At 40.2% G+C, this 26,090-nt stretch overlaps 3 protein-coding genes across 3 annotated transcripts; 2 read left to right on the forward strand and 1 right to left on the reverse strand.

Moving 5' to 3' along the window:
- Positions 1 to 1,446: 1,446 nt before the first annotated feature.
- LOC125191816 (7-deoxyloganetic acid glucosyltransferase-like) lies at positions 1,447 to 14,072 on the reverse strand. The gene is made up of 3 exons (XM_089066001.1): positions 13,501 to 14,072; positions 8,799 to 8,866; positions 1,447 to 2,402 (listed from the first exon to the last, which is right to left on the reverse strand). The coding sequence occupies exons 1-3, from the start codon at positions 13,950 to 13,952 to the stop codon at positions 1,447 to 1,449; spliced, it is 1,476 nt and encodes a 491-aa protein (XP_088922127.1). The 5' UTR covers positions 13,953 to 14,072.
- A 5,982-nt stretch (positions 14,073 to 20,054) lies between these two features.
- Positions 20,055 to 20,781, forward strand: LOC125199513 (18.2 kDa class I heat shock protein-like). The gene has a single exon (XM_048097503.2). The coding sequence runs from the start codon at positions 20,185 to 20,187 to the stop codon at positions 20,662 to 20,664; it is 480 nt and encodes a 159-aa protein (XP_047953460.1). The 5' UTR covers positions 20,055 to 20,184; the 3' UTR covers positions 20,665 to 20,781.
- Positions 20,782 to 23,649: 2,868 nt separating this feature from the next.
- On the forward strand, positions 23,650 to 25,884 carry LOC125202274 (uncharacterized). The gene is made up of 2 exons (XM_048100646.2): positions 23,650 to 24,598; positions 25,284 to 25,884. Exons 1-2 carry the CDS (start codon positions 23,774 to 23,776, stop codon positions 25,764 to 25,766), a joined length of 1,308 nt encoding a protein of 435 aa, XP_047956603.2. The 5' UTR covers positions 23,650 to 23,773; the 3' UTR covers positions 25,767 to 25,884.
- Positions 25,885 to 26,090: the final 206 nt, after the last annotated feature.

Genomic DNA, 26,090 nt, shown 5'->3' on the forward strand with positions numbered 1-26,090 from the left:
TACCTAATTGCTAACTACAACTACAACTAAATAATAGCTATTAAATATTTAAATTAAGTGTCTAGATCATCAACTAAGAAATATCAATACAATCAACAAAAAATGTTAATAAAATCATAGGATTAATTCTATAAAATATTAATAGGGGTATTAATGTTAATTAACTACATGTTTAGTTATAATTAACTTTTAAAAGAAATCTCAAAACTTTAAATTCATATAACATATTTCAAATTAAAGATAACTTTATAAGGATTCCAACGATATCACATATGCATATGTTCTATGTTCCGATGTTAAAATTTAAAAAAAAATTCGAAATTTTTTCAATTTTTTTCGTAAAGCAGAAATGTAAACATACTATATAAAATATGTCAATATTATACATGTAGAATGTCAATATAAGCATGTCAATATAATACATGTAGAATGTCAATATAAGTAATGGATTAACATTCTTAAAGGCATTTTCAAAGCATTGTGTTGATATTTCTGAAACACTATATTGACATTTTCATCTAAAACCCTAATTTAACGTTTTTTTAATCTTTTTTTATTTTATTAATAAAAATAAAAATTACACGTGGCAAATTGTAGACCACACGTTTTCTAAAATTTTATAGCCTTAAATTAGTTGTAATTAGCAATTAAATGATGAGTTAGTAATTGATCACTCCCCAAAATCAGTAGTTGATTTTGTATGTGTGGGATGTTAATAAGAACTTTATTTTTTAAAATAAAGTCTTACTATATTACCTGAAATTTATAGTAAAATTATTAAAAATATTCACTTATTTTAAACGTTGAGGGTCTAGTCATAATTTAACGAAATTTTAAAGTCTTCCGGCTAATAAATTAATGACATTAGTCTCCATTCAATTTAATATAAATGTATGTTCCCCACCCTAAATAATTGATGACATACCACCATCAAAATTTATTTTATGTGAAATTCGCAAAAAATCGAAATATCGACACGTATGTGCCATGTCTATAATTCTAAGATACGTAGACTATACTGAACTTTTTATCATGTGATAATCGCAAAAGTCGAAATCGAAATTTTTTATGGTAGGACAATTAAAAAATACTATCATGACAAGCAGCGAATATCAATTTTATGAAACTAGATAGAATTTGACATAATTGAGATTTCTTGTAAATTTGTCAACCAACAGAATTTATTGACTGTTACCAAATTTGCAAAATTTGTTTTAGAAGAAAAAGATTGATTCGTCACGTAGCATTGTCAACAAAGCAGTCTTATTTGATCCATCCAAATTGCAACTTATGAATAACAACATACACTACAATTCGTTTCCATGATCATCCAACACATAGACGATGGATTAAATTGATTAAAACCTTCCTAAAACCGTGGACTTCAACAACTCAATCAATCGATTCAAATTCATCATAGATGATGATTTAAATTGATTAAAACCTTCACAAAACCGTAGACTTCAAGAACTCAATCAATCGATTCAAATTCATACACGAAGTCCCCCCTTCACAAATAGCAGCCTTAGCCAAATTCGCCATACCACAAGCCTTCTCCAACAACTCATCTCTCCTAACTCCCATCACCTCCCTAACCATCCTCTCAATCAACACCCTATCACAAGTATCCTTCATGTCCAATCCAACCCCCCACACCTCACTCACAAACCTACTATTCGTAGTCTGGTCCGCAAAATAAGGCCAACATAGCATCGGGACCCCAATCACTATACCTTCCAGAGTCGAATTCCATCCACTGTGCGTAAAAAACGCCCCAACCGACTCATGCCCTAGAACTAGCTCTTGTGGGACCCATTCCACCATCAACCCCCTCAACCTCGTACCTTCCTCGATCTCAACCGGGATCTCGTTTCCATCCCCGATAACCGAATCCGGTCTAACCACCCACAGGAATCTATAACCACTTTTAACCAAACCATACCAAAACTCCAACAATTCATCTCTTGTCAACATTGTGATGCTCCCAAAGCTCACATATATCACAGAATTGGGAGGTTGAGAATCTAACCAGGCAATGCAGGTGTTGTCTTCCTTCCAGAAGCTGCTAGAATGATGCGATGATTCGACTCCTTTTGCTTTCAGCAATGCTTTCGAATGGGAGTGTAAAGGGCCGATGGAGTAGAGATTGGGAATGTGTTTGCGGATTTGATCGAGGATTGGACCTTCTAAATCTTCGAATGTGTTGAGTATGAGAGCGGTGGCTTGAGCTGTTCTTTTGGTCTCTGTTTTGATGGATTGGAAGCCGGCATCGTTGATGTCTTCGACTCTGCAGAAGGCCGGGATGTCGCGTCGCCGGAGAAGGTTCTCCATTCCCGGGACGCTTGTGACCATTAAGTCCATCTCTTTCCTTTTCCAATATGTCAATTTGTCTTCATTTTTATCTGAATTAAAATAATCAATAGTTTGGATGTGAGTTTGGAAAATGCTACGTTGTGAAGGTTAGGTTAACAAAATTAGATTGTGTTTAATGAGAAATGGTAAATTAAATAGTACTCCTCCGTCCCACAAAGATAGTCTCATTTTGACCTGGCACGAGTTTTAAGAAATGTAATAAAAAGTGAGTTGAAAAAGTTGGTGGGATGTGAGTCATACTTTTAAAGTATTACTTTTATAATAAAATGTGAGTAGGAATGAGTTAGTGAAATATGAGGTCCACTACCAAAAATGATAAAAGTGAAATGGGACAAACTTTGTGGGACGGACGAAAATGGAAAATGGGACAATCTTTGTGGGACGGAGGGAGTATGATATACATAGAAGCATTCTTTTTCCTTGATTAAGTGTTTTTTCCTAGTGTGTAACTCCGGGATCTAGTTTTTCTGAACTTCTTTATGCTATTGACATAAAGTTAGATTGAAGGCCTTCAAAGCCATAGCTAGAAAATGAACAAGGCTACTGTATTGCATAAAGATGATTGTATTAGATGATGAATTTGGAGATCAGTACGTCCCATTATATAGGGAGAATGTCTACATGTCAAAGGTATACTTTGATTTGATTGAATTCTATCTATGGAATGGATCACTAATTTCTTGCTTGTAATCTTCCATAATTTCTGTCAAGGATCCCTGACTTCTTGCTTGTTATCTTCCATGATTTATGTCAAGGATTTCATTGCAGTGCCAGCTCTATCCAACTCATCATTCATCTTCAACTCTCTGATTCCATTGTTGAAGATGACAAGGTTTACACTTCCCCTCAATTTGATGGAGGAACGAGAATAAACTCCGAGTTTATTCCGCAGACGAGAGAAGAATTGGTGGCTCAAGGGCTTTGTGAATATATCTGCTATTTGATCCGTGGTCGGGACATGGCGAAGGTCTATCATTTTTGCTGCTACCTTGTCTCTTACAAAATGAATGTCCAGTTCGATGTGTTTCGAACGAGCATGGAGGACAGGATTTGAAGCAAGGGCGATAGTGCTCATGTTATCAATCCATATGATCGGACAATGAGGAAGTTTTATGCCCAATTCAGTGAGAAGCAAGGTGAGCCAAGTTATTTCAGAAACGAGGAGTGCAAGGCTGCGGTATTCTGACTCAGTGCTGGAACGAGATACAACCTTTTGCTTCTGTGAGCACCATGAAACCAAATTACCCCCAAAATAAGTGCAGTAGCCAGAGACCGATTTCCTATCATCGGGATCCAAAGCCCAATCAGAATCACAAAAGCCAGTGAGATTAAAATTAGAGGCACGAATGTGGATGCCATGATTAACTGAGCCAGCAAGGTAACGGAGAATTCGCTTTACAGCTTTCCAGTGTTGATCAAGAGGGCACGCCATAAATTGACTGACCTTGTTAACAGAGAAGCTGATTTCCGGCCTTGTGATTGTTGCATACTGTAATGCACCAACCACGCTTCTGTAAAGCTTACCTTTGACAAAAGGATCACCATCATGCTTGCTAAGTTTCGAATCAGAAATCATAGGAGTGGAGGAAGCTTTGGCACTGTCCATCTTGACCTTGAGCAATAATTCCTTGATATAGGCTGCTTGACAGAGGTGGATTCCTTGAGAGGTTTTTGAAATCTCCACACCGAGAAAATGGGATACCTCTCCAAGATCCTTCAGTGAGAACTTACTGTTCAGCTGTTTAATCACAAGTTGTATGGCCGACGGAGAAGAGCCGGTGATGAGCATGTCATCAACGTAGACCAAGAGATAGATTACTTCAGAGCCAATCTTGCGAAAGAAAAGTGAAGTATCGGCCTTAGACTGAATGAATCCAAGACCCATAAGCACTGATTGAATGGTTAGAAACCAAGCACGAGAAGCTTGTTTCAAACCATACAACGCCTTATTGAGCTTGCAAACCACATTAGGACCACCCTGTTCAAAACCGGAAGGTTGACGCATGTATATTTCTTCTTCCAATGAACCAATAGGAAAACATTGTTTACATCGAGATGAGTTATCGACCAGCCAGATGAGACTGCTATACTTAGGATGAGACGGATGGTATTTGGCTTTACAACGGGACTAAAGGTATCAATGAAATCGAAGCCTGCTTCTTGTGAAAAACCTTGGGCACTAGGCGAGCTTTATGGCGAGCAATTGAGCCAGACACATGCTTCTTAATTCGAAAGATCCATGTGCAATCGATCAGATTTTTGCCCGGGGGCAAAAGAGTGAGGATCCAAGTCTTGTTGCGAAGAAGGGCAAGAAACTCGGTTGTCATAGCTGCTTTCCAGATTGGAATAGATAGAGCTAGGCGGATGGAACGAGGCACAGTGGATGAAGGATCGATTACACTGATGTGAAATAACTTTGGCTTGAAAATTCCTGTTCTAGATCTAGTCACCATGTGATGAGTGCTAGATGGCTGAGTTATTGGGGAAGGCGAGGAGGATGAATCTGTGGATGGTGGATCTTTATTAGGTGGTGGTTGAAAGGTGACAGCAGGTGGAGGATCTTGATTAGGTGGTAGTTGAGAGGTGGGTGGAGGGGATCCATGTACATGATCAGGAGAATCATGATCTGAGATGTCCATATGTGAGTCGGGGGGGAGCTGAGAGGTATAGGAGAGTTTGGAGGTATAGTAGATGGTGAGACGGATGTGATTGGAGAATCTGGAGTGAGCATATGTGCAGGTGGTAATGAGGGAAAAGAGAGAGGCAATGTGGGAGGTATAAGAGGTGACAGTGGGATTTGTGATGGGGGAAGAGAGTGGTTTTTTATGAGGAAATGTGTATTCATCAAACAAGATGTTCCGTGTGATGATAACTTTGTCACAAGGAAGTAAAACCTTATAACCCTTATGAGAAGAGCTGTACCCAATAAAGATTGCAGCATCAGATCGAAACTCGAGCTTGTGATGATTGGTAGGGCGAAGATGTGGATAGCAGAGGCAACCAAAGGTTTTTAGCAGTGTATAGTCAGGCTTTTTGTGATAAAATTTTTCATATGGGGACATATTGTTGAGAGTGGGCGATGGGAGGCGATTGATGATATATACGGCTGTGGTGAAAACATCATCCCAAAAAGATGTGGGCAGCCCTGATTGAGCTAGAAGTGCCAAACCCATCTAAGTGATATGTCGGTGTTTCCGCTCAGCCATCTCGTTTTGTTGGGGAGTATATGGGCAGGAAACTCGGTGCACAATCCCTCGAGATTGAAGGAGGGATGAAAGACCCCTGTATTCACCACCCCAGTCAGATTGGAGAGCCTTGATTCTTGTATCAAATTGATTTTCAGCCAACACCATAAAGTGTTTGAACACGTCAACAAGCTCAGATTTGGACTTGAGTAGATAGAGCCATGTATAACGACTGAATTGATCGATGAAGTTCACATAATATTTGCAACCATTTCTAGAACACAAGGGGGCAGGACCCCAAACATCACTATGTACCATTTGGAGGGGAGCAGTGTAAAGAGAAGAAGAAGTGTAATATGGTTGACGATGACTTTTAGCAACACCGCAAGGATGACATAATAAACTTGATTTCATAGATGAGAAGGGGATATTACAACTATGCAAAGTCTTTTCAACAATATTGAAAGCACAATGGCCAAGCCTTTTGTGCCAAAGATCTATGCTAGATGTAGTAGATTTAGGGAAAGCAGTAGAGTGCCCTAATGAAGAAGTATAGGCGACTGGAACACATTTCTTCAACTGTGATATGGGAGTGGATGATAAAGTAGCAGCAGGCTTGTGGAGATCAAACTTGTAAAGGCCATTCTCAAGGGAGCCCTTGAGCAAAATTGATTTGGTGACCTGGTCCTTCACGAAACAACAAGAAGAATGGAATTCAAAAAACACATTATTATCTCGAGCAAAGTGGGAGACACTCAGAAGGTTCTTGGTGACTTTAGGGACAAGGAGAAGATTTTTTAGCAAAAGAGTTCTTGATGAAGAAGGAGATAATTTAGCAATAAACTGACCTACGTGAGAAATGGGGACCCCGTGACCATCCCCAAGGTGAAGATTATTACCTCCATTGTATTCAGAAGAGGTGGTCAGATTATTGAAATCATTTGTTACATGATTGGTGGCACCAGAGTCGGGATACCAAGAGGACATGTTGTCGCCACTGATATTAGTTTGAGAGTAATGACTAGGGCTTCCCCTTGTTTGCACCAAGTTTGCCGAAGGAGGTGGTGGTACATGCTGCGGATTGAAGCTGGACTGTCTGGGCTGAGATGCAGTTGCTGGAAAATTTTGTTGGTACCTGTACCAGCACCTATCTGCCATGTGTCCAGGTTTCTGGCATAGTTGGCAGGTGGCTCGATTGCCGCGACTTCTGTAGCCACCTCGACCTCCACGACCTCTGAAATTGCCATCTCCACGGCTACCTTCCCCTCGATTGAAGCTGCTCCCATAATGGCCAATAGCGTTTTCCTTTCTTGGAGGAGGAGCCTGAGACACAGGTGAGCAGTAGGTTGAGATCCATCCACATTGATGGAGAGGCTTTTGGTGGATTCGAATCTGGATTCAAAACTCAAGAGAAGTCCTGTAACTTCTTGAACAGACCAGGTTTCACCTTTGGATGTTATCGTCACCATCACAGGATTGTATTCAGCTCCGAGGCCACTCAAGATGTGAAGAATTTGATCCATCTCCATGATTCAACATCCCGCTGATCCAAGCATATCACATATGCTCTTGATTTTGTTGAGGTATTCCATCATTGTGAGGGAATCCTTTCTTAAGGTTTGTAGTTGGAGCTTGTAGTGCATAATTTTTGCTTTAGACTGGCTGGAGAAATTCGTTTCAAGAGCCGACCAGATCTCCCTACTCGTGGTCAAACCCACCACGATCACCATTGCACTTTCGTCAAGAGAAGATTGCAGCCATGCCGCTAGGCGTTGATCCTGCTGATGCCACGCAAGAAAGCTCGGATTCGGCGACATAGTTGACGATTCTGTTGTGACCACCATTTTTGGCGGAACAATTTGCTCTCCCATGAGATACGGTTCGAGTCCGTATCCTCTAACAGTGGCTAAGACTTGTTGACGCCAGATCAAATAATTGCTATCGGATAATTTTGTGGATATCGGGTGACTTTGCGGAAGCATAGGAATGGTGAGGGTGTTATTTACTGAAGTTTGTTGTGTTGGGCTAGAGCTGTCACTTTCAGCCATATTTCAAGATAGAAGAGATTAAGGTGAAGGAAGGGGTCAAAGCCTAGGTACGAAACCTAGGCTCTGATACCATGACATAAAGTTAGATTGAAGGCCTTCAAAGCCATAGCTAGAAAATGAACAAGGCTACTGTATTGCATAAAGATGATTGTATTAGATGATGAATTTGGAGATCAGTACGTCCCATTATATAGGGAGAATGTCTACATGTCAAAGGTATACTTTGATTTGATTGCATTCTATCTATGGAATGGATCACTAATTTCTTGCTTGTAATCTTCCATAATTTCTGTCAAGGATCCCTGACTTCTTGCTTGTTATCTTTCATGATTTCTGTCAAGGATTTCATTGCAGTGCCAGCGCTATCCAACTCATCATTCATTTTCAACTCTCTGATTCCATCGTTGAAGATGACAAGGTTTACAGCTATTGAGTTTGTTAGACTAATAACGTGGCCGTTTTATGTCGATTTCAAATTTAGACCTAACTTTGAGCAAAATTAGTTGATTTATTGCTAAAGGTGTTTAGTGTGCATGAGTGATTTATATTTTGTAGTTTCCGTTATCCCACGCGGAAGATATTTTTGCGATAAAAAAATGTGTCCAGTTAAGTAAAATAAATAAAGAGAAATTAAGATAGAATGAATTAATACTCCATTAAGTATGAGAAATAATAAATTAATAGTAATTTTTATTATAGTTATATAAGGGAAAATTTGAGGTGGTATATGCTCCTCCTAATGAAGTGAAGTATGTTGCAAAATTAAAATTCAAATGGAATTTTGAATCTTTGGTAGTGTTTAATTAGAAATAATTGTAGACTAGTAGTACTAATTAATCATGATCTATAGGTATTATTTTTCTCTAATCTTTTTGCTCGTAATTTTAGAGTGTAATTCTTGTTTTTGCTAACTTCTTTATACTACTACCGAATTTATTTGGCTGTGATGTTGTCGTTTTATGTTGATTATTTCAAATTTAGACCTAACTTCGAGGTGGTTAATGGATCTATAGCTAAAGGTGCTTAGTTTATTGTGAGAGTAAGGTATTTTGTGGAGTAGTATTTTTTTCCATTTGATTATTTGATGACATTATATTTTGGAGCTTTACTTTACAGTTATCACCGCTTCCATAAAATATTCAAACAAAACATATTATTCAAAATAAAAATGAATAAACAAGTAAGAATATACCTTTAAAAGGAACTTGGCCGGCGTCGATGATCTCTTGAATGCAGAAATACGACCAAAATGAGCAGGCGCTGTGTTGGAAACAGAGAGTAGAGTAAAGCAAGAAGAAGGAAATAAACGTAGCCTTTGTGTATTAGAAGAATGACTCAAAAGACTTATTTATTCCATTGAAATGAGGTGCTATTTATAGGCACTCTACACAATAAAAATGCAACCGCTAAACTGAATATAGCTAAGAAATAGGACCACTACGAAAACAGAAAATAGCTAAACATTAGGAATTTTGAAAACTAACAAAGACTAAGTCTAGATAAGTCTTGAGCTGTGAATTAATGAGTCAACGATCTTCATTCAACACTCCCCCTTGATTCATAATTGCACACTCCGAGCATATTTCTGAACTTGATGTGCTTCTCCGAAGACAACGACTTGGTGAAAATATCAGCCAAGTTCTCAAGGCTGCTGCAAAACTTCAAAGAGATGACCCCTTCATTAATCAAATCTCTTATGAAGTGAAACTTAATATCAATGTGCTTCGTTCTCCCGTGCATAACTGGATTCTTTGCAATCGCAACAGCTGATTGATTATCACAGAAAATTCCAGTAGCCTCCTTCTGCTCCTGCTCGAAATCAGCCAATAACCTTCTCAACCACACTCCTTGACAAGCTGAAGAAGTAGCAGCCACATACTCTGCTTCTGCAGTCGAAAGCGTTGTTACTCCTTGCTTCTTCGAACTCCATGTCACAGCTCCAGACCCAAGATTGAACACGAAGCCTGAAGTACTTCGCCTATCATCCACCGAACCTGCCCAATCACTGTCCGTGAACCCAACCAACTCAAAATCAGCAACATTTGAGTACCAAATACCAAAATTTTGAGTTCCAGCTATGTAGCGAAGAATCCTTTTTGCAGCTCCAAAATGTTGACGTGTTGGATTGTGCATAAATCTGGAAACCATTCCAACGGCAAAGGCAATATCGGGCCTCGTATGTGTTAAATAAATCAAACCTCCAACTAGACTCCGAAAGCTTACTGCATCAGCTTCCTCCGTACCATCTTTGAGTTGCAACTTTTCATTCATATTCATGGGAGTAATTGCAGCTCTGCAATTCGTCATGTTGAAGCGTTTGAGAAGATCCTCGGCATACTTTTTCTGGAAAACGAACACTCCATCTTCTCCTTGCTTAATTTCCAATCCAAGAAAATAATTAAGCAAACCCAAATCTGTCATCTCAAACATATTCATCATACTCTTTTTGAACTCAGTAACAAGAGAGTTAGAAGATCCCATATATATTATATCATCAACATATACACAAACAAGGAGCAAACTACTGTTACTTCCCTTCTTTGCATACAACGTAGGGTCATTAGCACTTCGTTCAAATCCATCTTGCTGGAAAAACGAATCCAGCTTGCTGTACCATGCTCGCGGAGCCTGCTTCAAGCCATATAAAGCTTTCTTCAACCTATAGACCTTATATTCCATGCCTTCAACAACAAATCCTTCCGGCTGCATGACATAGACTTCCTCCTCCAAGTCTCCGTTCAAAAACGCAGACTTGACATCAAGTTGATAGATAGGCCACTTAAGATGTGCAGCCAAAGCCAAGAACATTCTCACGGTTTCGAAGCGAGCAACCGGAGAGAACGTTTCCTCATAGTCGATGCCCTGCTTCTGCGCATAGCCCTTGACAACCAAACGAGCCTTGTGTTTCTGCACACTCCCATCTGCATTATACTTCGTCTTGAACACCCACTTCAAGCCAATTGCACTCTTATTTTCCGGCAAGTCTTCCAGCATCCAAGTTCCATTCTTTTCAATTGCTGCAATCTCTTCATTCATTGCATTCTGCCACTTCTCTTCTCCAACAGCATCATGGAACCGATTTGGATCCGCAACCATAAGAGCAAAAGTACATCTTTCATAAAGTTCAGTTAGAGACCTATAGCCTCGTGGAGGGGGTGTTTCGAGAGATGAACAACTACTTAATGAAGGTGGTGTATTTAAGTTTGGAGGATTTATAGGGCTGGTATGAGGCGTATTTGGAGGAGTAGTATTTGGTGAGTTTATGGGGTTGTTTTGTGGTGAATTCGGAGGGCTGCTGTGCGGCGAATTCACACCAGAATCTGCATCACTCGTGTCCAGCGGGAAGAGAGTATATGGGTCATCTTGCTTGCTCTCCCAATCCCAGCCAGCATCTTCATGAAAAACAACGTCTCTGCTGATAATAACTTTTCCACTAGGAGGTTTATATAGCTTGTATGCTTTAGATTGAGAAGAGTACCCAATGAAGATACACTTTTCAGATTTCTCGTCAAGCTTTCGACGATGTTGAGAGCTCACCAAAGCATAAGCTACGCATCCAAAAACCTTTAGATTGCTCACCGTCGGCTTCGTACCTCCCCAAGCTTCATATGGTGTGCGATTTTGAACAGCTTTTGTAGGAGATAAATTCAGCAAGAATACGGCAGTAGCAACAGCTTCTGCCCACAAGGAGTTGGGGAGATGCTTCGCCTTCAACATGCTTCTCGCCATCTCTACAACGGTGCGATTTTTCCTCTCCGCCACACCATTCTGCTCCGGCGTATATGGTGCTGTCAACTCTCTGCGTATTCCATTAGTCTCGCAAAAATGATTAAATTCATTAGAGCAAAACTCACCACCCCTATCTGTACGAAGAACCTTGATGCTCTTCTCACTTTGTTTCTCCATCATAGCCTTGAAATTCTTGAAGTTCTCAAAGGCTTCGGATTTATTTTTCATAAAATAAACCCAACTCATGCGACTATAATCATCGGTAATTAGAAAGAAATACCGACTTCCACCAATCGATTCTGTATTTATAGGCCCGCACAAATCAGCATGAATGAGCTCAAGACAATTAGAAGCTCTCCACGATACACCACTAGGAAAGGATTTCCTCCTCTGTTTCCCATAGATACATCCTTCACATAAATCAAAATCATCATTTTTAGGCAGCCCATGAACCATACCTTTCTCACGAAGAAGCTTTAATCCATTGGTGTTGAGATGCCCATATCGTAAATGCCACAGCCTCGACGCCTCTTGCGTGCTAGAAACAAGAGCGTATTTCTCCACATTTGATATTTGCAGCGGAAACATTCTATTCTCCATCATGCAAACCTTTGCAATGATTTGCCCAGATTTTTTTTCTTTGATGACACATAAACGATCATCAAACACCACCATATATCCAGTAGATATCAATTGCCCAACACTTAATAAATTATGTGCCAAGTGTGGAATAAAATAGACATCATAAATGAGTTTGGTGTTACCATGGCCATCCTTTACTGTACAGTACCTTTCCCCTCAACTTGAATAGATTTGTCATCACCTAGCCTGACTTGAATCTTGCGAGATTCATCGAGCTCTTTGAACATCTCCTTGTTGGAACACATGTGATTCGAGCAACCACTATCCACGAACCACACATCATTCGGCACATCCACGACGTCTGCAACCGCCATGAATAACTTGTTATCATTCGCCTCTTCTTGGACGCAATTTGCTTGTTTTTCCTTCGACCAACAATCTGCTTTCACGTGCCCATATTTGCCGCAATTATGACACTGAATTTGGCTCTTGTCGCCTTGCTGTCCACCAAAATATTGCTTTGCATCAGATCGACCGCCACGATCTCGACCTTGGCCACGTCCGCGACCTCGGAAACCTCCTCTGCCTCGTCCTCTTGCCGTAGAGAACTCCTTCCGATTGGAGAATTCACCTTTCACTTGAAAAGCTTTTTCATCAGACTTTTCAAACGATCGGTTAATCCTTGACTCATGAGCTTGAAGAGATCCCATCAGTTCTTCAAATGAAAAAACCGATAGGTCCTTTGATTCTTCAATTGCAGCTACAACATGATCAAACTTTGGAGTCAAGCTTCTGAGCACCTTCTCAACGATGGTCTGATCCGTGATCTTATATCCACAAGATCGCATTTGACTGACTGTTGCCATTGCCCTCGACAAAAAATCAGCCACAGATTCTCCATTCTTCATGATCAGCGTTTCAAAGTCACGTCGAAGTGATTGCAACTCACGACGATGACTTTTGAATCTCCCTTGAATTCTTTCTGCAAAGTTGACCAAGCTTGCTTCGAGGTGGTCGCCGTTGCAATTCTGGAGAAGACGCTATCGTGCACCGCTTGCTGGATGATCGCCAACGCCTTCGAGTCTTTCTTCTTGTTCTCCCGCAATCTGTTCGCCTCGTCGGGATCTGCATATCCCTGCTCCACGAAGTCCCATAGATCTTGAGACCTCAGTAGAGTCTGCATCCGAATACTCCAGTATTCATAGCCTTCTCCTTTGAAGACTGGAATGAGTGGTTGTGTAGCACTCATCGAACTTCCGTTGCTGGCCATCGTAATTGAACCCAGCTCTAGATGCCACAAATGTTGGAAACAGAGAGTAGAGTAAAGCAAGAAGAAGGAAATAAACGTAGCCTTTGTGTATTAGAAGAATGACTCAAAAGACTTATTTATTCCATTGAAATGAGGTGCTATTTATAGGCACTCTACACAATAAAAATGCAACCGCTAAACTGAATATAGCTAAGAAATAGGACCACTACGAAAACAGAAAATAGCTAAACATTAGGAATTTTGAAAACTAACAAAGACTAAGTCTAGATAAGTCTTGAGCTGTGAATTAATGAGTCAACGATCTTCATTCAACACGCTGATCGTCCAGAAATACACAAACGGAATCCCCATCTCTTCCACCACCGGTACAGCGAAGCTCGACACCCGGCCGTCCATGATAAGGCAGCTCACGCACCCGTCGCTCGACTCCATGAGGCTGTGGAACTGCGGCCCGCCCACCTCCTTGAGGCTGAGCATGATGTCGAGAATACGGTGGCCGGAGCGGGGGTGGTCGTCGGGGAGGCCGTCGGAGATGGTGGCGACGCGGAAGGCGGCGGCATAGCGGGAGAATCGGGAGTCGAGGCTGGCGTGGCGGAGGAGGCGGCCGTGGGTGTGATCGGAGAGGAGGATGGTGACGTGGAGGCCGGAGAGGCAGAGGATCTCCGCCAGGTTGAGCATGGAGTTCACGTGGCCTTGCAGTGGTACCGGGAATATCAGAATATGCGGCGACGGCGGCGGCGTTACGGTGGTTTCTTGCTTCAACATCTTTGTTTCTATCTATTGTTATCTTTTGTCTTAGGCAAGCAGTGTTTAATGGAGTAGTATACTTGATTATATTAAGTGATAGTACTACTAATGCAGTTGGGAATATGCTTGTAGATCTTAATAAATGGCTCTTTTTTTCTAGGTAGGTATATGTCAATAGTTTTGGACTTTTGTACGAGGGAATCTCATACACTTATATGCTTTTGCAATCTAATTCATGAAATAATGTCTTATTTCTGTTTGGTAGGAAGTTCGTGATTTAAAATTATTTCAAAGTTTACTTCAGGTACATGAAATTGGAATTATAATTCTATGGAATTGAATTGAAATCAAATTCTATTTTTGATAAAATGAATTTGAAGAATTTGTGTATACGCACAAAATGCATACTGTAATACACATTGCACACACGCACAATGTATGCAGTATGCGTATGTGCAATGTAAGTATGTTGTGTATACTGTATTGTGTGTGCAGAGTGGGTATTTTATATATAGTGTGTGTATGCACACGATGGGTATATGCGGTGAATGTGATTTATAAGTAACTATTTGGAATTCCAATTATCTAATTGAGATATAAACTTTAAATCGATACCCAAACATTGGATTTAAATTATACTCTCGTTCCAATTCCACACCCCCAAATTCCATATTCTCAAACGGAGTAGTTTTTTCATTTTTGTTCGATATAAGGTGCAGAATTTGCCGCTGCTCCTCTAAATACGGTGCCACTTGTCATTCTTCTCCTCCTGCTCCTTTGATAGAATGATTGTCCCTATTGAAGATTGAGAGCACAAGTTTGCAAGAACGTTTATAGTATGAGATCAAGAACAATAACCCTAGCGAGAGGCAAGGGTTTCGAAAGCTATAGTATGAGAAAAAGTGTTTTTTATTACTTTAATGAGTAAAGGCCAAATGTGGTCCCTAACATATGACCGTTTTATTAATTTGGTTCTAAACATTACGTTTTGAATTATTCGGTCCCCCACATTTAAAAACGAGTTGAATTTAGTCCTTTTTCAGACGGCTCCGTTAAAAGTGATGGTCAACGGTTTTTTAAGCTATTTTGACTAAATTAGAGGCAAGATTAATTATTTTTCTTTGTATGTTTGAAGTTCAAGTTCTCTCCCAACACAAAATCATCTTCTCTAATTGAAGCAAACACATGGATCCCTCTACCAGATCGTCGATAACCCAACTCACAAACTCCTCCTGAAGTAGTGGCTCAAAGAGGACTAGAGGAGGAGCTCATCCTCAACGTCTCTCCCTCAAGGAGACCCAAACCGACGCCACCCGCAAGGAGATCTCCCACCTCTACCGCATCTTCCTCTTCTTCCTCTTCCACTCCACCGCCCTCCTCATCCTCTTCTCCTCTGCCGCCGCACGTTCCCACCTCTGCCGCCCTCCTGATTCCCTTCTCTCTGCTCCTTGATCTTCTCCTTGGGTTTCATCTAGGCCATCCGGTACAAGACCGACTCTGAATCCCATCTCAAAGAAGAAATAGGGCCTTCTATATCGTGGTGGTCACGTGCATCCCCTCAGCAGCACCCCCTAGAACTCCAGCACGGCGACAATAATCGCCACCCTCCTCAGCGATAAATCCCCCTCCTCTTGTATCTCTCTCTTGAACTCCATAGATTTCCCCAATCCCATATTTAAATCTACCCTTTTTTTAGCCAAGAATCCTCTTTTATGAGAAGGAATTTTTAGAATAAAAGGGAAGGGATTTTGTAGATAGAGAGACAATGAGGGAAAATGATTCAAATTGGTTTTCGAAATGGAATGAAGAATTTCCGTCGCCGGAGGATTTCTACCGCTATCCCAATCCCTAAGAAAAAAATAAGAAAAAAAATTAGAAAAAGATTAAATATTTAATCTAATCTTAATTCAGTCAAAATAGCTTAGATGGTTGTTGACCGTTAATTTTAACGGAGCCGTCCAATAAAGGACTGAATTCAGCTCGTTTTTAAATGTGGGGGGCCGAATAATTCATAATGCAATGTTTAGGACCAAATTGATAAAACGACCATATGTTAAAGACCACATTTGACCTTTACTCTACTTTAATTCTCAATGACTCGAACTAAGGAAATTCTTATAGAATTCCCCCTGCTTGATTCGGACTTACGATTCAGGAAAGAATCAAGAAGAAATCCGAAAAGATTTGACTCTATCTTAATGGTAAATAATTTGGTAAAACAAGGAAATAAACCAAAAATAAAGCAAAACAAATCAAAACAATCCTAATTCTAATATCTGATGAAATCTCTATACTTGGGCAGCTGAGACACGTTCCTCTTCGGCCGACCCTTCTTGATCCCTCTAGTCTTGGTTCTGCCCCTCGTTCTCGACTCTGTCTCTTCGTTCAAGCTCGTCGATTCCAGCTGCAAGGGCTCGTGCAGCTCATCCTTGTCATTGACTGCTATCTCATTGGTTATGGTCGTATCAACTCCTCCCCCCATATAAACGCCCTTGTCCTCAAGGCGTAAATGAGGAAAATGAGAGCGCAAGTGTTCCTCGGGTTCCAGGAGGAGACTCCATCTGCGTCCGACGACCATTGCACCAAAAATTGGACCTGGGGAATTTTATTTATCAGAACCGTGCGCCTACTCGTTGCCTCCATCGTTGTGTTGCGCGGCTGACCCCGGTTTAATTCTGGGGGGTAAAGTGATGCCCACTGTCGAGCCCGGTGTTGGAAGATACCGAGAATAATGTGATTGATTGTAAATTGATCTATTACCAAAGATAGAATAACATCTTCATAATCTAGGTTTACCATATTTGCATATTCTATGCCTATATAACAATGTAACATATTGTGTGATATTCATCAAGTAAATAAAATCCTAAACCCTAAATAAAACGAAACCTTCTCCCAATCTATTTTATCATAGCGTCAGAGCAGAGAAAGATCCGGCTCAGAAAAATTTCATCATAGTCGTGTTCATATTCATACCATATCTCGGTCACGAGACCAAAACCAAGCCAGAAAATTCAAATTCCTACTAGAAAATCCCTGCACACCGAAAATGTCAGATTCAGATTCAGAAGGAGATACCAAACCAAAAATCAAACCTTCAAAGTTGAAGACAAGCAAGAATGTTAAAAAACTATCCTTTGTGGGCGCGACTAATGAAAGTCGCGATAGGAAGCAGAGGAGGATACTCGCACATCAAAGACCAGCCACCGGAACCAGAAAGTCACGGATATGCCGATTGGGAAGAAACCGATCTTGTGGTGTTTTCGTGGATCGTCGACAACATCGAAAACGACATTATCGCCGACTTTGCCCATCATCGAACCTCGAAAGCCATATGGGAAAATCTCGCTGTAACCTTCGAAGGCAAGAGAGACCCGTATCTCATATACGATCTGGAGGATAAAGCAATCGCACTCAGGCAAGGAAGCCTGGACCTGGAAACCTACTACCGGCGTATCCACAGGCTGTGGATTAATGTGGATCGATGCCGAAAACAGCTAGTCGACTGCTGTGACAAGGGAGTCAAAGCAATTCAGGGAGTTCTCAAACACATCGAGGCTGTTCAAGTTCCTTACGGGCTAAATCCAGAATATGATACAATCCGAAAAGGGACATCCTCAAGGAAGAGCCATAACCCTCAGTCAAAGAGGCCTATGGAAGGGTCAAGAGGGAAGCGGCTCGATTAAAAATCATGCCACCGGCATCCCCTAAAACCACCAAAGACTCCGGATTCGGGCCACAGAGAGACCGACCAACCAACAGAGGTGGACCACCGCGACAGCCGCCTACCGGAACCGGTCACCAAACTGGAGGAAAAATAGACGAGGGCAAATTGAGGTGTTCTCATTGCGGGAAGAACAAACACACGAGGGAGACCTGCTTTCTCTGCGTTGGATACCCGGAGTGTGGGATGAAAGGCAGAGAGCACGAGCTCAGGCGAAGCTCGCCGCCGTCGGAATCAGTGAGATAGGGCAAAGACGGAGTAATGCCCAAAATCAGCACCAAGAAGGAGCAATTGGAGGGGCGAATCAGCCAAATAACGTCTCCCATCCAGAAACCACCGGTGGAAGTGGTGGTGGCGGCGGAATTGGCGGGGTTCAGGTCGAAAATTTTGTGGAGAGAGCTGGAGCGACTGAATCGCAAAAATGGAACAGCAACACTCATTGTGGAGGTAATGGGTTTGATCTAGGATCAAACCCCAAGTATTTTCATACTTTTCAGATTGGTCCTTATGTGTCCCATAATTCATATTTCATACCCTAGCCTCCTAAAATTAACCCCCAGATATGCATAATTATGAAAACCCCCCACTAAATATCTGAAAATGCAAAATAACCCCTACTATAGACCAAATTTCAATTCAAAAAAGTTTTGCACCCCTAATGAATATTTCCGCTGCTTTTTCTGTGCAAAATACCAATAATGTTGATAGGAAGGGTTGGATTTTTGATTGTGATGCCACAGATACTATGACTCCAGAAAGATCTGATTTTAGTAATTTTGGGGAAGTGACTGAAACCTATATTAGAACCGCATATGGGGAATTAATTACGGTAGCCGGGGCAGGAACCATAGCAATTTCCCCTAACCTCCGACTTTCAAATTGTTTATTTGTTCCTAGCTTGTCTCAGAGACTAATATCGGTGAATCATGTGACAAGAGAGCTGAATTGTACACTTCTAATGCATCCAAGTTTTTGTATCTTACAGGATATTCGGACGAGGAGGATCATTGGGCGTGGCACTGAGAACCAAGGACTCTACTACGTGGATGGGGTAGCTCAACATGGCAGTGCGATGCTGGCTCACGGGTCCACGAAAGAGGCTTGGTTGTGGCACAGAAGACTAGGACATCCTTCTCATGGTTATTTCAAACTTTTGTTTTCCGATTTTTCATTACCTAGAGATTTTTCCTGTGAGACATGTGTTTTGGCCAAGAGCCACCGACAGTCTTTTAAACCTTCAGATACTCGTATAAAATTTATGTTTGATTTAGTGCATGCCGATGTGTGGGGTCCTGCACCTGTTATTGGGGGTAGTGGTCTTCAATATTTTGTGACATTTATTGATGATTGCACTAGAATGACTTGGATCTATTTTCTAAAACATAAATCAGAAGTTGTTGATAAATTTATCATGTTTTTTCAAATGATCCAAACACAATTCCACACCACCATAAAAATTCTTCGTTCAGATAATGGGAGGGAATTTGTCAATAATATCATGTCTGAGTTCTTTATAAAAAATGGTCCTGTTCACCAAACATCTTGCGTCTATACACCCGAACAAAATGGGGCTGCTGAGAGCAAAAATCGAACCATTCTAGAAATCACCCATGCCCTTATGATTGAATCCAAAGTCCCAGACTCCCTTTGGCCTGAAGCTGTTGCAACCTCAGTATACTTGATGAACAGACTACCTACCAAAATCCTAAACACGAAAACCCCTCTTGACATTCTTTCCCAACAAGCCCAAATACCAGAACCCCTTAGCATGCCACCTAGAGTCTTTGGCTGTACTGTCTACGTCCATATTTCCAAACATAAGAGAACCAAACTTTCCCCCCTGTGCAATCAAATATGTGTTTGTAGGGCATGAGATAAACCAAAAGAAATATAGGTACTTTGATCCAAGTACCCAGAAAATCCTAAATATCGCTGATACTTACTAGTCTCAGTTTAACCAATTACGAATCTCACGAATTGATTTTGTATGCTTGTAGTAGTAATATGCAAGACTTATTTCGTACATAGTCTCTCTATTCCATGTTACATTCAAGGTACCGAATATTATAAATATGCACTTTTCTATGATTTATTCTCTTTGCCTAATATTATTATATAGAGAGCTTAATATAGCATTATTGAGATATTTTAAGAATTTATAAGATGCAATATCTTGATAGCTTATAAATGATAAAGTCTTTGAATAATTAACGTATAAGCTGTTTGAGATAATTTTAAAAAGTGTCATTGAAAAAAGCAAATCGAAGTCAGGTAAGTTTAAAAAAAATATGTTTCTATCCATTGGCCTTCTACGACATGTGTAGAACGTAGGAGTAAAATCTGGAATCTACCGTTTCTATCCCAAAACAGAGCATTCCAGAATCCGCACGAAACGGGCCGATTTCTCCTCCCATTACTATAAATTCTCCTCCTCCTTCATCCCAATTCATCATCAGAAATCTCGAGTCTCACATCAATCAATCAATTAATCAATCGCACACATTCATTCTCTGAGTAGAAGCAAAAATGTCTCTGATTCCGAGCTTTTTCGGGCGCCGCAGCAGCAACGTCTTCGACCCATTCTCCCTCGATGTATGGGATCCCTTTCAGGACTTTCCTCTCTCCTCCGCCATCGCTAACTTCCCTTCCTCCGAGCGTGAAACCACGGCAGTGGCCAACGCCCGGATCGACTGGAAAGAGACGCCGGAGGCCCATCTCTTCAAGGTTGATGTTCCCGGATTGAAGAAGGAAGAAGTGAAGGTTGAGGTTGAAGATGGTGGCATTCTCCAAATCAGTGGAGAGAGGAGCAAAGAGCAGGAGGAGAAGAATGACAAGTGGCACCGTATTGAGAGGAGCAGCGGCAAGTTCTGCCGGCGCTTGAGGCTGCCGGAGAATGCAAAACTGGAGCAGGTGAAGGCGGCGATGGAGAATGGGGTGCTCACGGTGACGGTGCCAAAGGAGGAAGTCAAGAAGCCTCAAGTGAAGGCTATTGATATCTCTGGTTAATCACATATCTACTGTTGGTTTTCTTGCTTCTCTGTATCCATAATCCATCCACGATGTAATAAAGTTGTGTAATGTTATTTCTTATGATCAAAGAGTGATATTGATGAATTTTTAATACATCGACCACATTTTTATTTGTGTAAGCTTTTGCCCTTTTCCTAACATTTATAAAAAATATGGTGATTTTCAGATACCGAGTATCTTTTTGGCTACATTTGTAATAGAACGGTCCACACTACTGGAGTACTTGATAATATCAATGGGTGCATGTATGCTCTCAGTCATGGATTCTGGTGGGAAAAACTAATCTAATTTCGAAAATTTTAAAATATGTTTAATTTTTTCTACACTAAAAAGTGATAAAGATTATTGAATATTATAAAAATACTCCTTTCGTCCCCCATTAAAAGTCACACTTTTCCATTTCGGTCTGTTCCATTTCGGTCTGTCTCCAATTAAGAGTCACACTTCATTTTTACTATAAATAGTAATTAGGTCTCACATTCAACTAATTCACTCACATCTTATTATAAAACCAATATAAAAAAATGGGTCCCACATTCCACTAACCTTTTCAACTAATTTTTCTTTACATTTCTTAAAATCCGTGTCCAGTCAAAGAGTGACTCCTAATAGGGGACGGAGGGAGTACTTGACAATATGGTTCACTCTAATATAATGTAGCACACGTACATGCATGGATGATGGATAATGCATTCATTCTATTTAAGTTAGGTTGATAAATAATAATGAGTATATTTTTCTCTATTTTTTGTCGTTTTCTCTTTTTATTTGGTTCGATTCCTTCATTTATGCTGTGTAGAAATTTCCCAGATAGTACGATTTTCCTTGCCATGCTATGGGTGGGTGTTTGGTAATGCTACTACGATAGTAGTAACAAATTTATAATTTATCGATTGACCAAGACTTTGCTTTTGTTAGAAGTCTCACTAGCTTAGTAGCACCTTTTTCATTTTCTATAGTTTTAGTGCACACTCCAATTATTTGCTTCAAATTCAACATATTCAATCAACAAGTGGGTGTATTGTTTCGACACAAATATTGATCGTGAAATTTAATACCCCATGGCCTAATTTAAGTACCTCATGATCTGGATAGTATCTGCTCGATATGAGCAAATCATTTCATTTTCCAGCTCTCTCTAGCTCACTAACTTAGGTCTCATCAAATGCTGTTAGATTGATGCTCATGTAGCATAAATCTCAGCCAATTTTTTTAAAAGAATGTTGTCTCGAAATCTCGAAAAATCTCTTCAAAATTGGAAACTTCTTCTTCAGCCTCAGGTATTTTTGAGCGAAGCAGCAGTGGCTGCTTCTTCCCTGATTGTAGAGTCAAAACCGTTGAGAAAGAAGTTTTTTTACATGAAGGGAGCGCAGCCTTTCCCCGGTGCTGGGAATAGGCCTGGGATCGGTGGCTGGGAATGAACTCGCCTCCTACGGTGCTGAGATGGGAAGCGCTAATGTCGACTGGAAGGAGACAGCGAAGGGGTATGTGTTGAAGGTGGATGTTCCTGGTTTCAACAAAGAGGAAGTTAAGGTTGCGGTTGAAGGTGGTGGGATTCTACAGATCAGTGGAGAGAGAGGCGACTGCGAAGGGGGTGAAGAAGGAACTGACAAGTGGCACTGCATGGAGAGGAGCAAAGGGAGATTTGTCTGGCGCTTGAGGATGCCAGAGAATGCCAACTTGGATGAGGTGGAAGCGGCGGTGGAGAATGGAGTGCTGACGTTGACGGTGCCCTAAGGAGGAACGCTACAAAAAAATGTCGGTTCACCGACGGAAAAAATTTCGAAATTTCGCTACTAATTACCAACGGAATATTCCGTCGGTAATGTTTTTCCTTTTTTAATTAATGTATTTTCCGTCGGTAATATGTAGCGAAAATTTTCCGTCGGCAATTACATCGCTAAACTGACATTTTTTTTTATAGTGGAAGTTGTCAAGAAGGTTGAAGTGAAGGTCATTGATATCTCTGGTTATATAAGCAAGAGAATTGTGGATTTGTGATTGTTATGTTGTGTAAAATAGAGATGTTGTTGCGTGTTTGTTTTTGAAACTTTGTTCAATTGAGAAAGAGAGGTTGTATCTTTCTTTTGCTTGGGGATGAAACATGGTGAATTTGGTGTGGTGCCATCATATATGCTCTCTATGTCCCTCATTATGTATCCTCAAACACGCTTGAACGTGTAATTATCGCGTGTTCAAAATGCTTCATCGGCTTGTGAGCACAACAGTTAATATGTGCTTAATTAATACTCCCTTAAGCACCGAGATGACGATCATGCTCTAAGTGTTTAGTATGTTTTTCTTTTGTACTTTTTATTATGAATTATATATTACGAACGTTAGTCTTGGTTTTTTGTATGCACGAGATAATAAAGTTGTATAAATGTATTTTTCATGATTAAAAAGAGCGATTTTAGAACTCATAATTAATGTAAAATTTTAGTATGTTGCACTCCTTGTTGATGCTTCCTATCCCTTCAAGAGATAGGTAGTATCATCATGGTGTAAGCGAGAACCATTATTGATTATTAAAAAAAACTTTGTTGTTCAAGTATTTTATTATTCTCTTTTTTCTTCCTTTACATTTTTGTTTTATTTGACTCATTCATGTAATGTTATGTAGAAATTTCACAAATAAGATTTTCCTTGTCAATTTGTCATGCTATGCGTGGATGTTGGTGATGATATATGATTACAAATTTTAAATTTATAGTTTACCGGATGACCAATACTTTGCTTTAGTAAAAGTCCTTATATTATATGGAATAAAAGTTAATGCGGTCTCCAATAATTTGAGCCAAATTTACCATATTAAATCAACAAGTGGATGTACAATTTCGACACAATTATTGATGCTAAAATTTATTTTAATTTAATCTCACCTAATTTAAGCACCTTCTATTTAGTATCTGCCCGATATCATGCAAATCATTTCATTTTTCCAAATCTCTCTGGCTCACATAGTTATGTCTGAAATGGTGTAAGATTGATGATGAGGTAAGTCTGCTAGACCCATTTTTCTCTTTACTCGTAAATCTTGCCCAGTTTTTGTAGCCATATACTCTTATCTAAGGACTAAGGCAATATGAAGAATTCTATTTCTAACAAAAAAGTCCCCGAAAATTTTGAAAAATGTCTTAAAGATTGGAAACTTCCTCCTTCTTCAGCCTCAGATATTTTTGGGACAACAAGGGGTTCTAGTTGGTCTCCTTTTGTTATAGTTAACACTGTGGAGAAAGAAATTCCTTTAAATAGAGGATTCACAACGGTTCCTCTCTACTTGTCTAAACTTCGTAAAATTGCACATAAATTCGGTTACAGCTTCATTCGCTTTGGAATGATTCAGGTGGGTTTGAAACCTATAAAACTAGGCTCAAACACCTCTGCAATAATAGTTCTCCGCGATAAAGGAATGACGAAATATGAAGATTCTGTACTGAGCAAGGCTGAGTCAAGTTTATGTGATGGCCCTATATACTTCACCTACTTCCCTACCTATTGTGTTCCTTTAAATGTCTCGTGTGATACTTTCGTTATTGACGTTAAAATCAATGGATCTGGTGGGAGTGAGACTGAGAACGTAGTTCTTATGTATAAGTTCCACTATCAAGTGGTGAATATGCCATTTCTACGGAAATATTCGGGTGATTTTCCGGTTGATAAGGGAGGGGAGACTACTTTATACCTTACTAAGATTGCTGAGGGCAATCTTGTGGTGTCGAAAACGATCTCTTGGTTTAAGGCTGGAACAGGCCAAGGATCGGTGGGTGGAAACGAGCTCTCCTCCTCCCGTGGTGGCGGTGGGAAGTTCCTTCGTCGGGTGAGGTTGGAGAAAGGGGTGCTGACGGTAACGGTGCCAAAAGAGGAAGTGAGTAGGAAAATGCAGGTGAAGGTTGAAGATATCTCCGGTTAATTAAGCAAATTGTGGTGATTAAGAATTGTGGAGTCCATGTCTTAGGACTATGCTTATTACTTGTATGCTTGTAGTTCATTTGTTAGACTTACTGTACATAGTCTCTCTATTGCATGTTAATTTCAAGGACCCGAATATTATATATCTAGAGAGAGCTTATTATAGCCTTCATGAGTTTACGAGATGTTTTAAGAATTTATAAGATGCAATATCTTGATAGATTATAAATTATAAAGTATTTAAATAATTAAACTTATAAGCTGTTTGATATTATTATAAAAAGTGTATCTTGAAAATAAAAATTCATAATCAGGTTATATTTTACAAAATTGTTGCTTATAAAACAATCATTACTCAGAGTTTTTTTTTTTTTTTTTTCTTCAAGAACTTCAAATTAAAAAAGAGTAAATTAACTATTCTAAAAAAAGGTACAATTTGGGCTTGCTGGTCATGGGCCGTGAATTTATTCATTAGCTTTCTAAGACATGTGTAGAATGTAGGAGTAGAATCTAGAATCTAACGTTTCCATTTCTATCCCGAAACAGAGGAATCCAGAATCCACTCGAAACCGACCGATTTCTCTTCCCATTACTATAAATTCTCCACCTCCTTCATCCCGATTCATCATCAGAAATCACATAAACTCGCATCATTCAATCAATCGCAAACATAAATTCTGTGATTAGAAGTAAAAATGTCTCTGATTCCGAGCTTCTTCGGGCGCCGCAGCAGCAACGTATTCGACCCGTTCTCTCTTGATGTGTGGGATCCCTTTCAGGACTTTCCTTCCTCCAACAACTTCACTTCCTCTGCCCGTGAAACCAGCGCGGTGGCCAACGCCCGCATCGACTGGAAGGAGACGCCGGAGGCTCATCTCTTCAAGGTTGATGTTCCTGGATTGAAGAAGGAAGAAGTGAAGGTTGAGGTTGAAGATGGTGGCATTCTGCAGATTAGTGGGGAGAGAAGCAAGGAGCAGGAAGAGAAGAATGACAAGTGGCACCGGATTGAGAGGAGCAGCGGCATGTTCTGCCGCCGCTTCAGGCTGCCGGAGAATGCGAAGTTGGAACAGGTGAAGGCGGCCATGGAGAATGGGGTGCTCACGGTGACGGTGCCAAAGGAGGAAGTCAAGAAGCCTGAAGTGAAGGCTATTGACATTTCTGGTTAATCACATATTACTGGTTTTCTTGCTTCTCTGTATCCATAATCCATCCACGATATAATAAAGTTGTGTAATGTAATATTGATGAAATTTTAATACATCGACCACCTTTTTATTTGTGTAATCTTTTGCCCTTTTCCTAACATTTATATGAATTACAGCCATTTCTTGTTTTATCAAAAAAATGGTGATTTTCAGTACCTATGGGCTATACGAGATCAATACCGAGTATCATTTGGCTTTATTTATAATCAATGGCGGATCCAGAACATGGAATCCGTAGGGTCGAATATAATAATAATAATACTCCTTCCGTTAAAAACGAGTTAC

The sequence above is a fragment of the Salvia hispanica genome, chromosome 2 (assembly GCF_029641045.1).
Source record: "Salvia hispanica isolate PSC_SH4W2 chromosome 2, Shi_PSC_v1, whole genome shotgun sequence".
Lineage (NCBI taxonomy): Eukaryota > Viridiplantae > Streptophyta > Magnoliopsida > Lamiales > Lamiaceae > Salvia > Salvia hispanica.

Coding starts and splice junctions, on each gene's coding strand:
- LOC125202274 (XM_048100646.2), top strand. CDS start 23,774: ATGAAGAATTCTATTTCTAACAAAAAAGTCCCCGAAAATTTTGAAAAA. Junction 24,599..25,283: donor AGGTTGAAGATATCTCCGGT/TAATTAAGCAAA, acceptor TAAATTCTGTGA/TTAGAAGTAAAAATGTCTCT.
- LOC125191816 (XM_089066001.1), bottom strand. CDS start 13,952: ATGTTGAAGCAAGAAACCACCGTAACGCCGCCGCCGTCGCCGCATATT. Junction 8,867..13,500: donor TATTTCTGGACGATCAGCGT/GTTGAATGAAGA, acceptor TTTCCAACACAG/CGCCTGCTCATTTTGGTCGT. Junction 2,403..8,798: donor CGGCCAAGTTCCTTTTAAAG/GTATATTCTTAC, acceptor ATTTTAATTCAG/ATAAAAATGAAGACAAATTG.
- LOC125199513 (XM_048097503.2), top strand. CDS start 20,185: ATGTCTCTGATTCCGAGCTTTTTCGGGCGCCGCAGCAGCAACGTCTTC.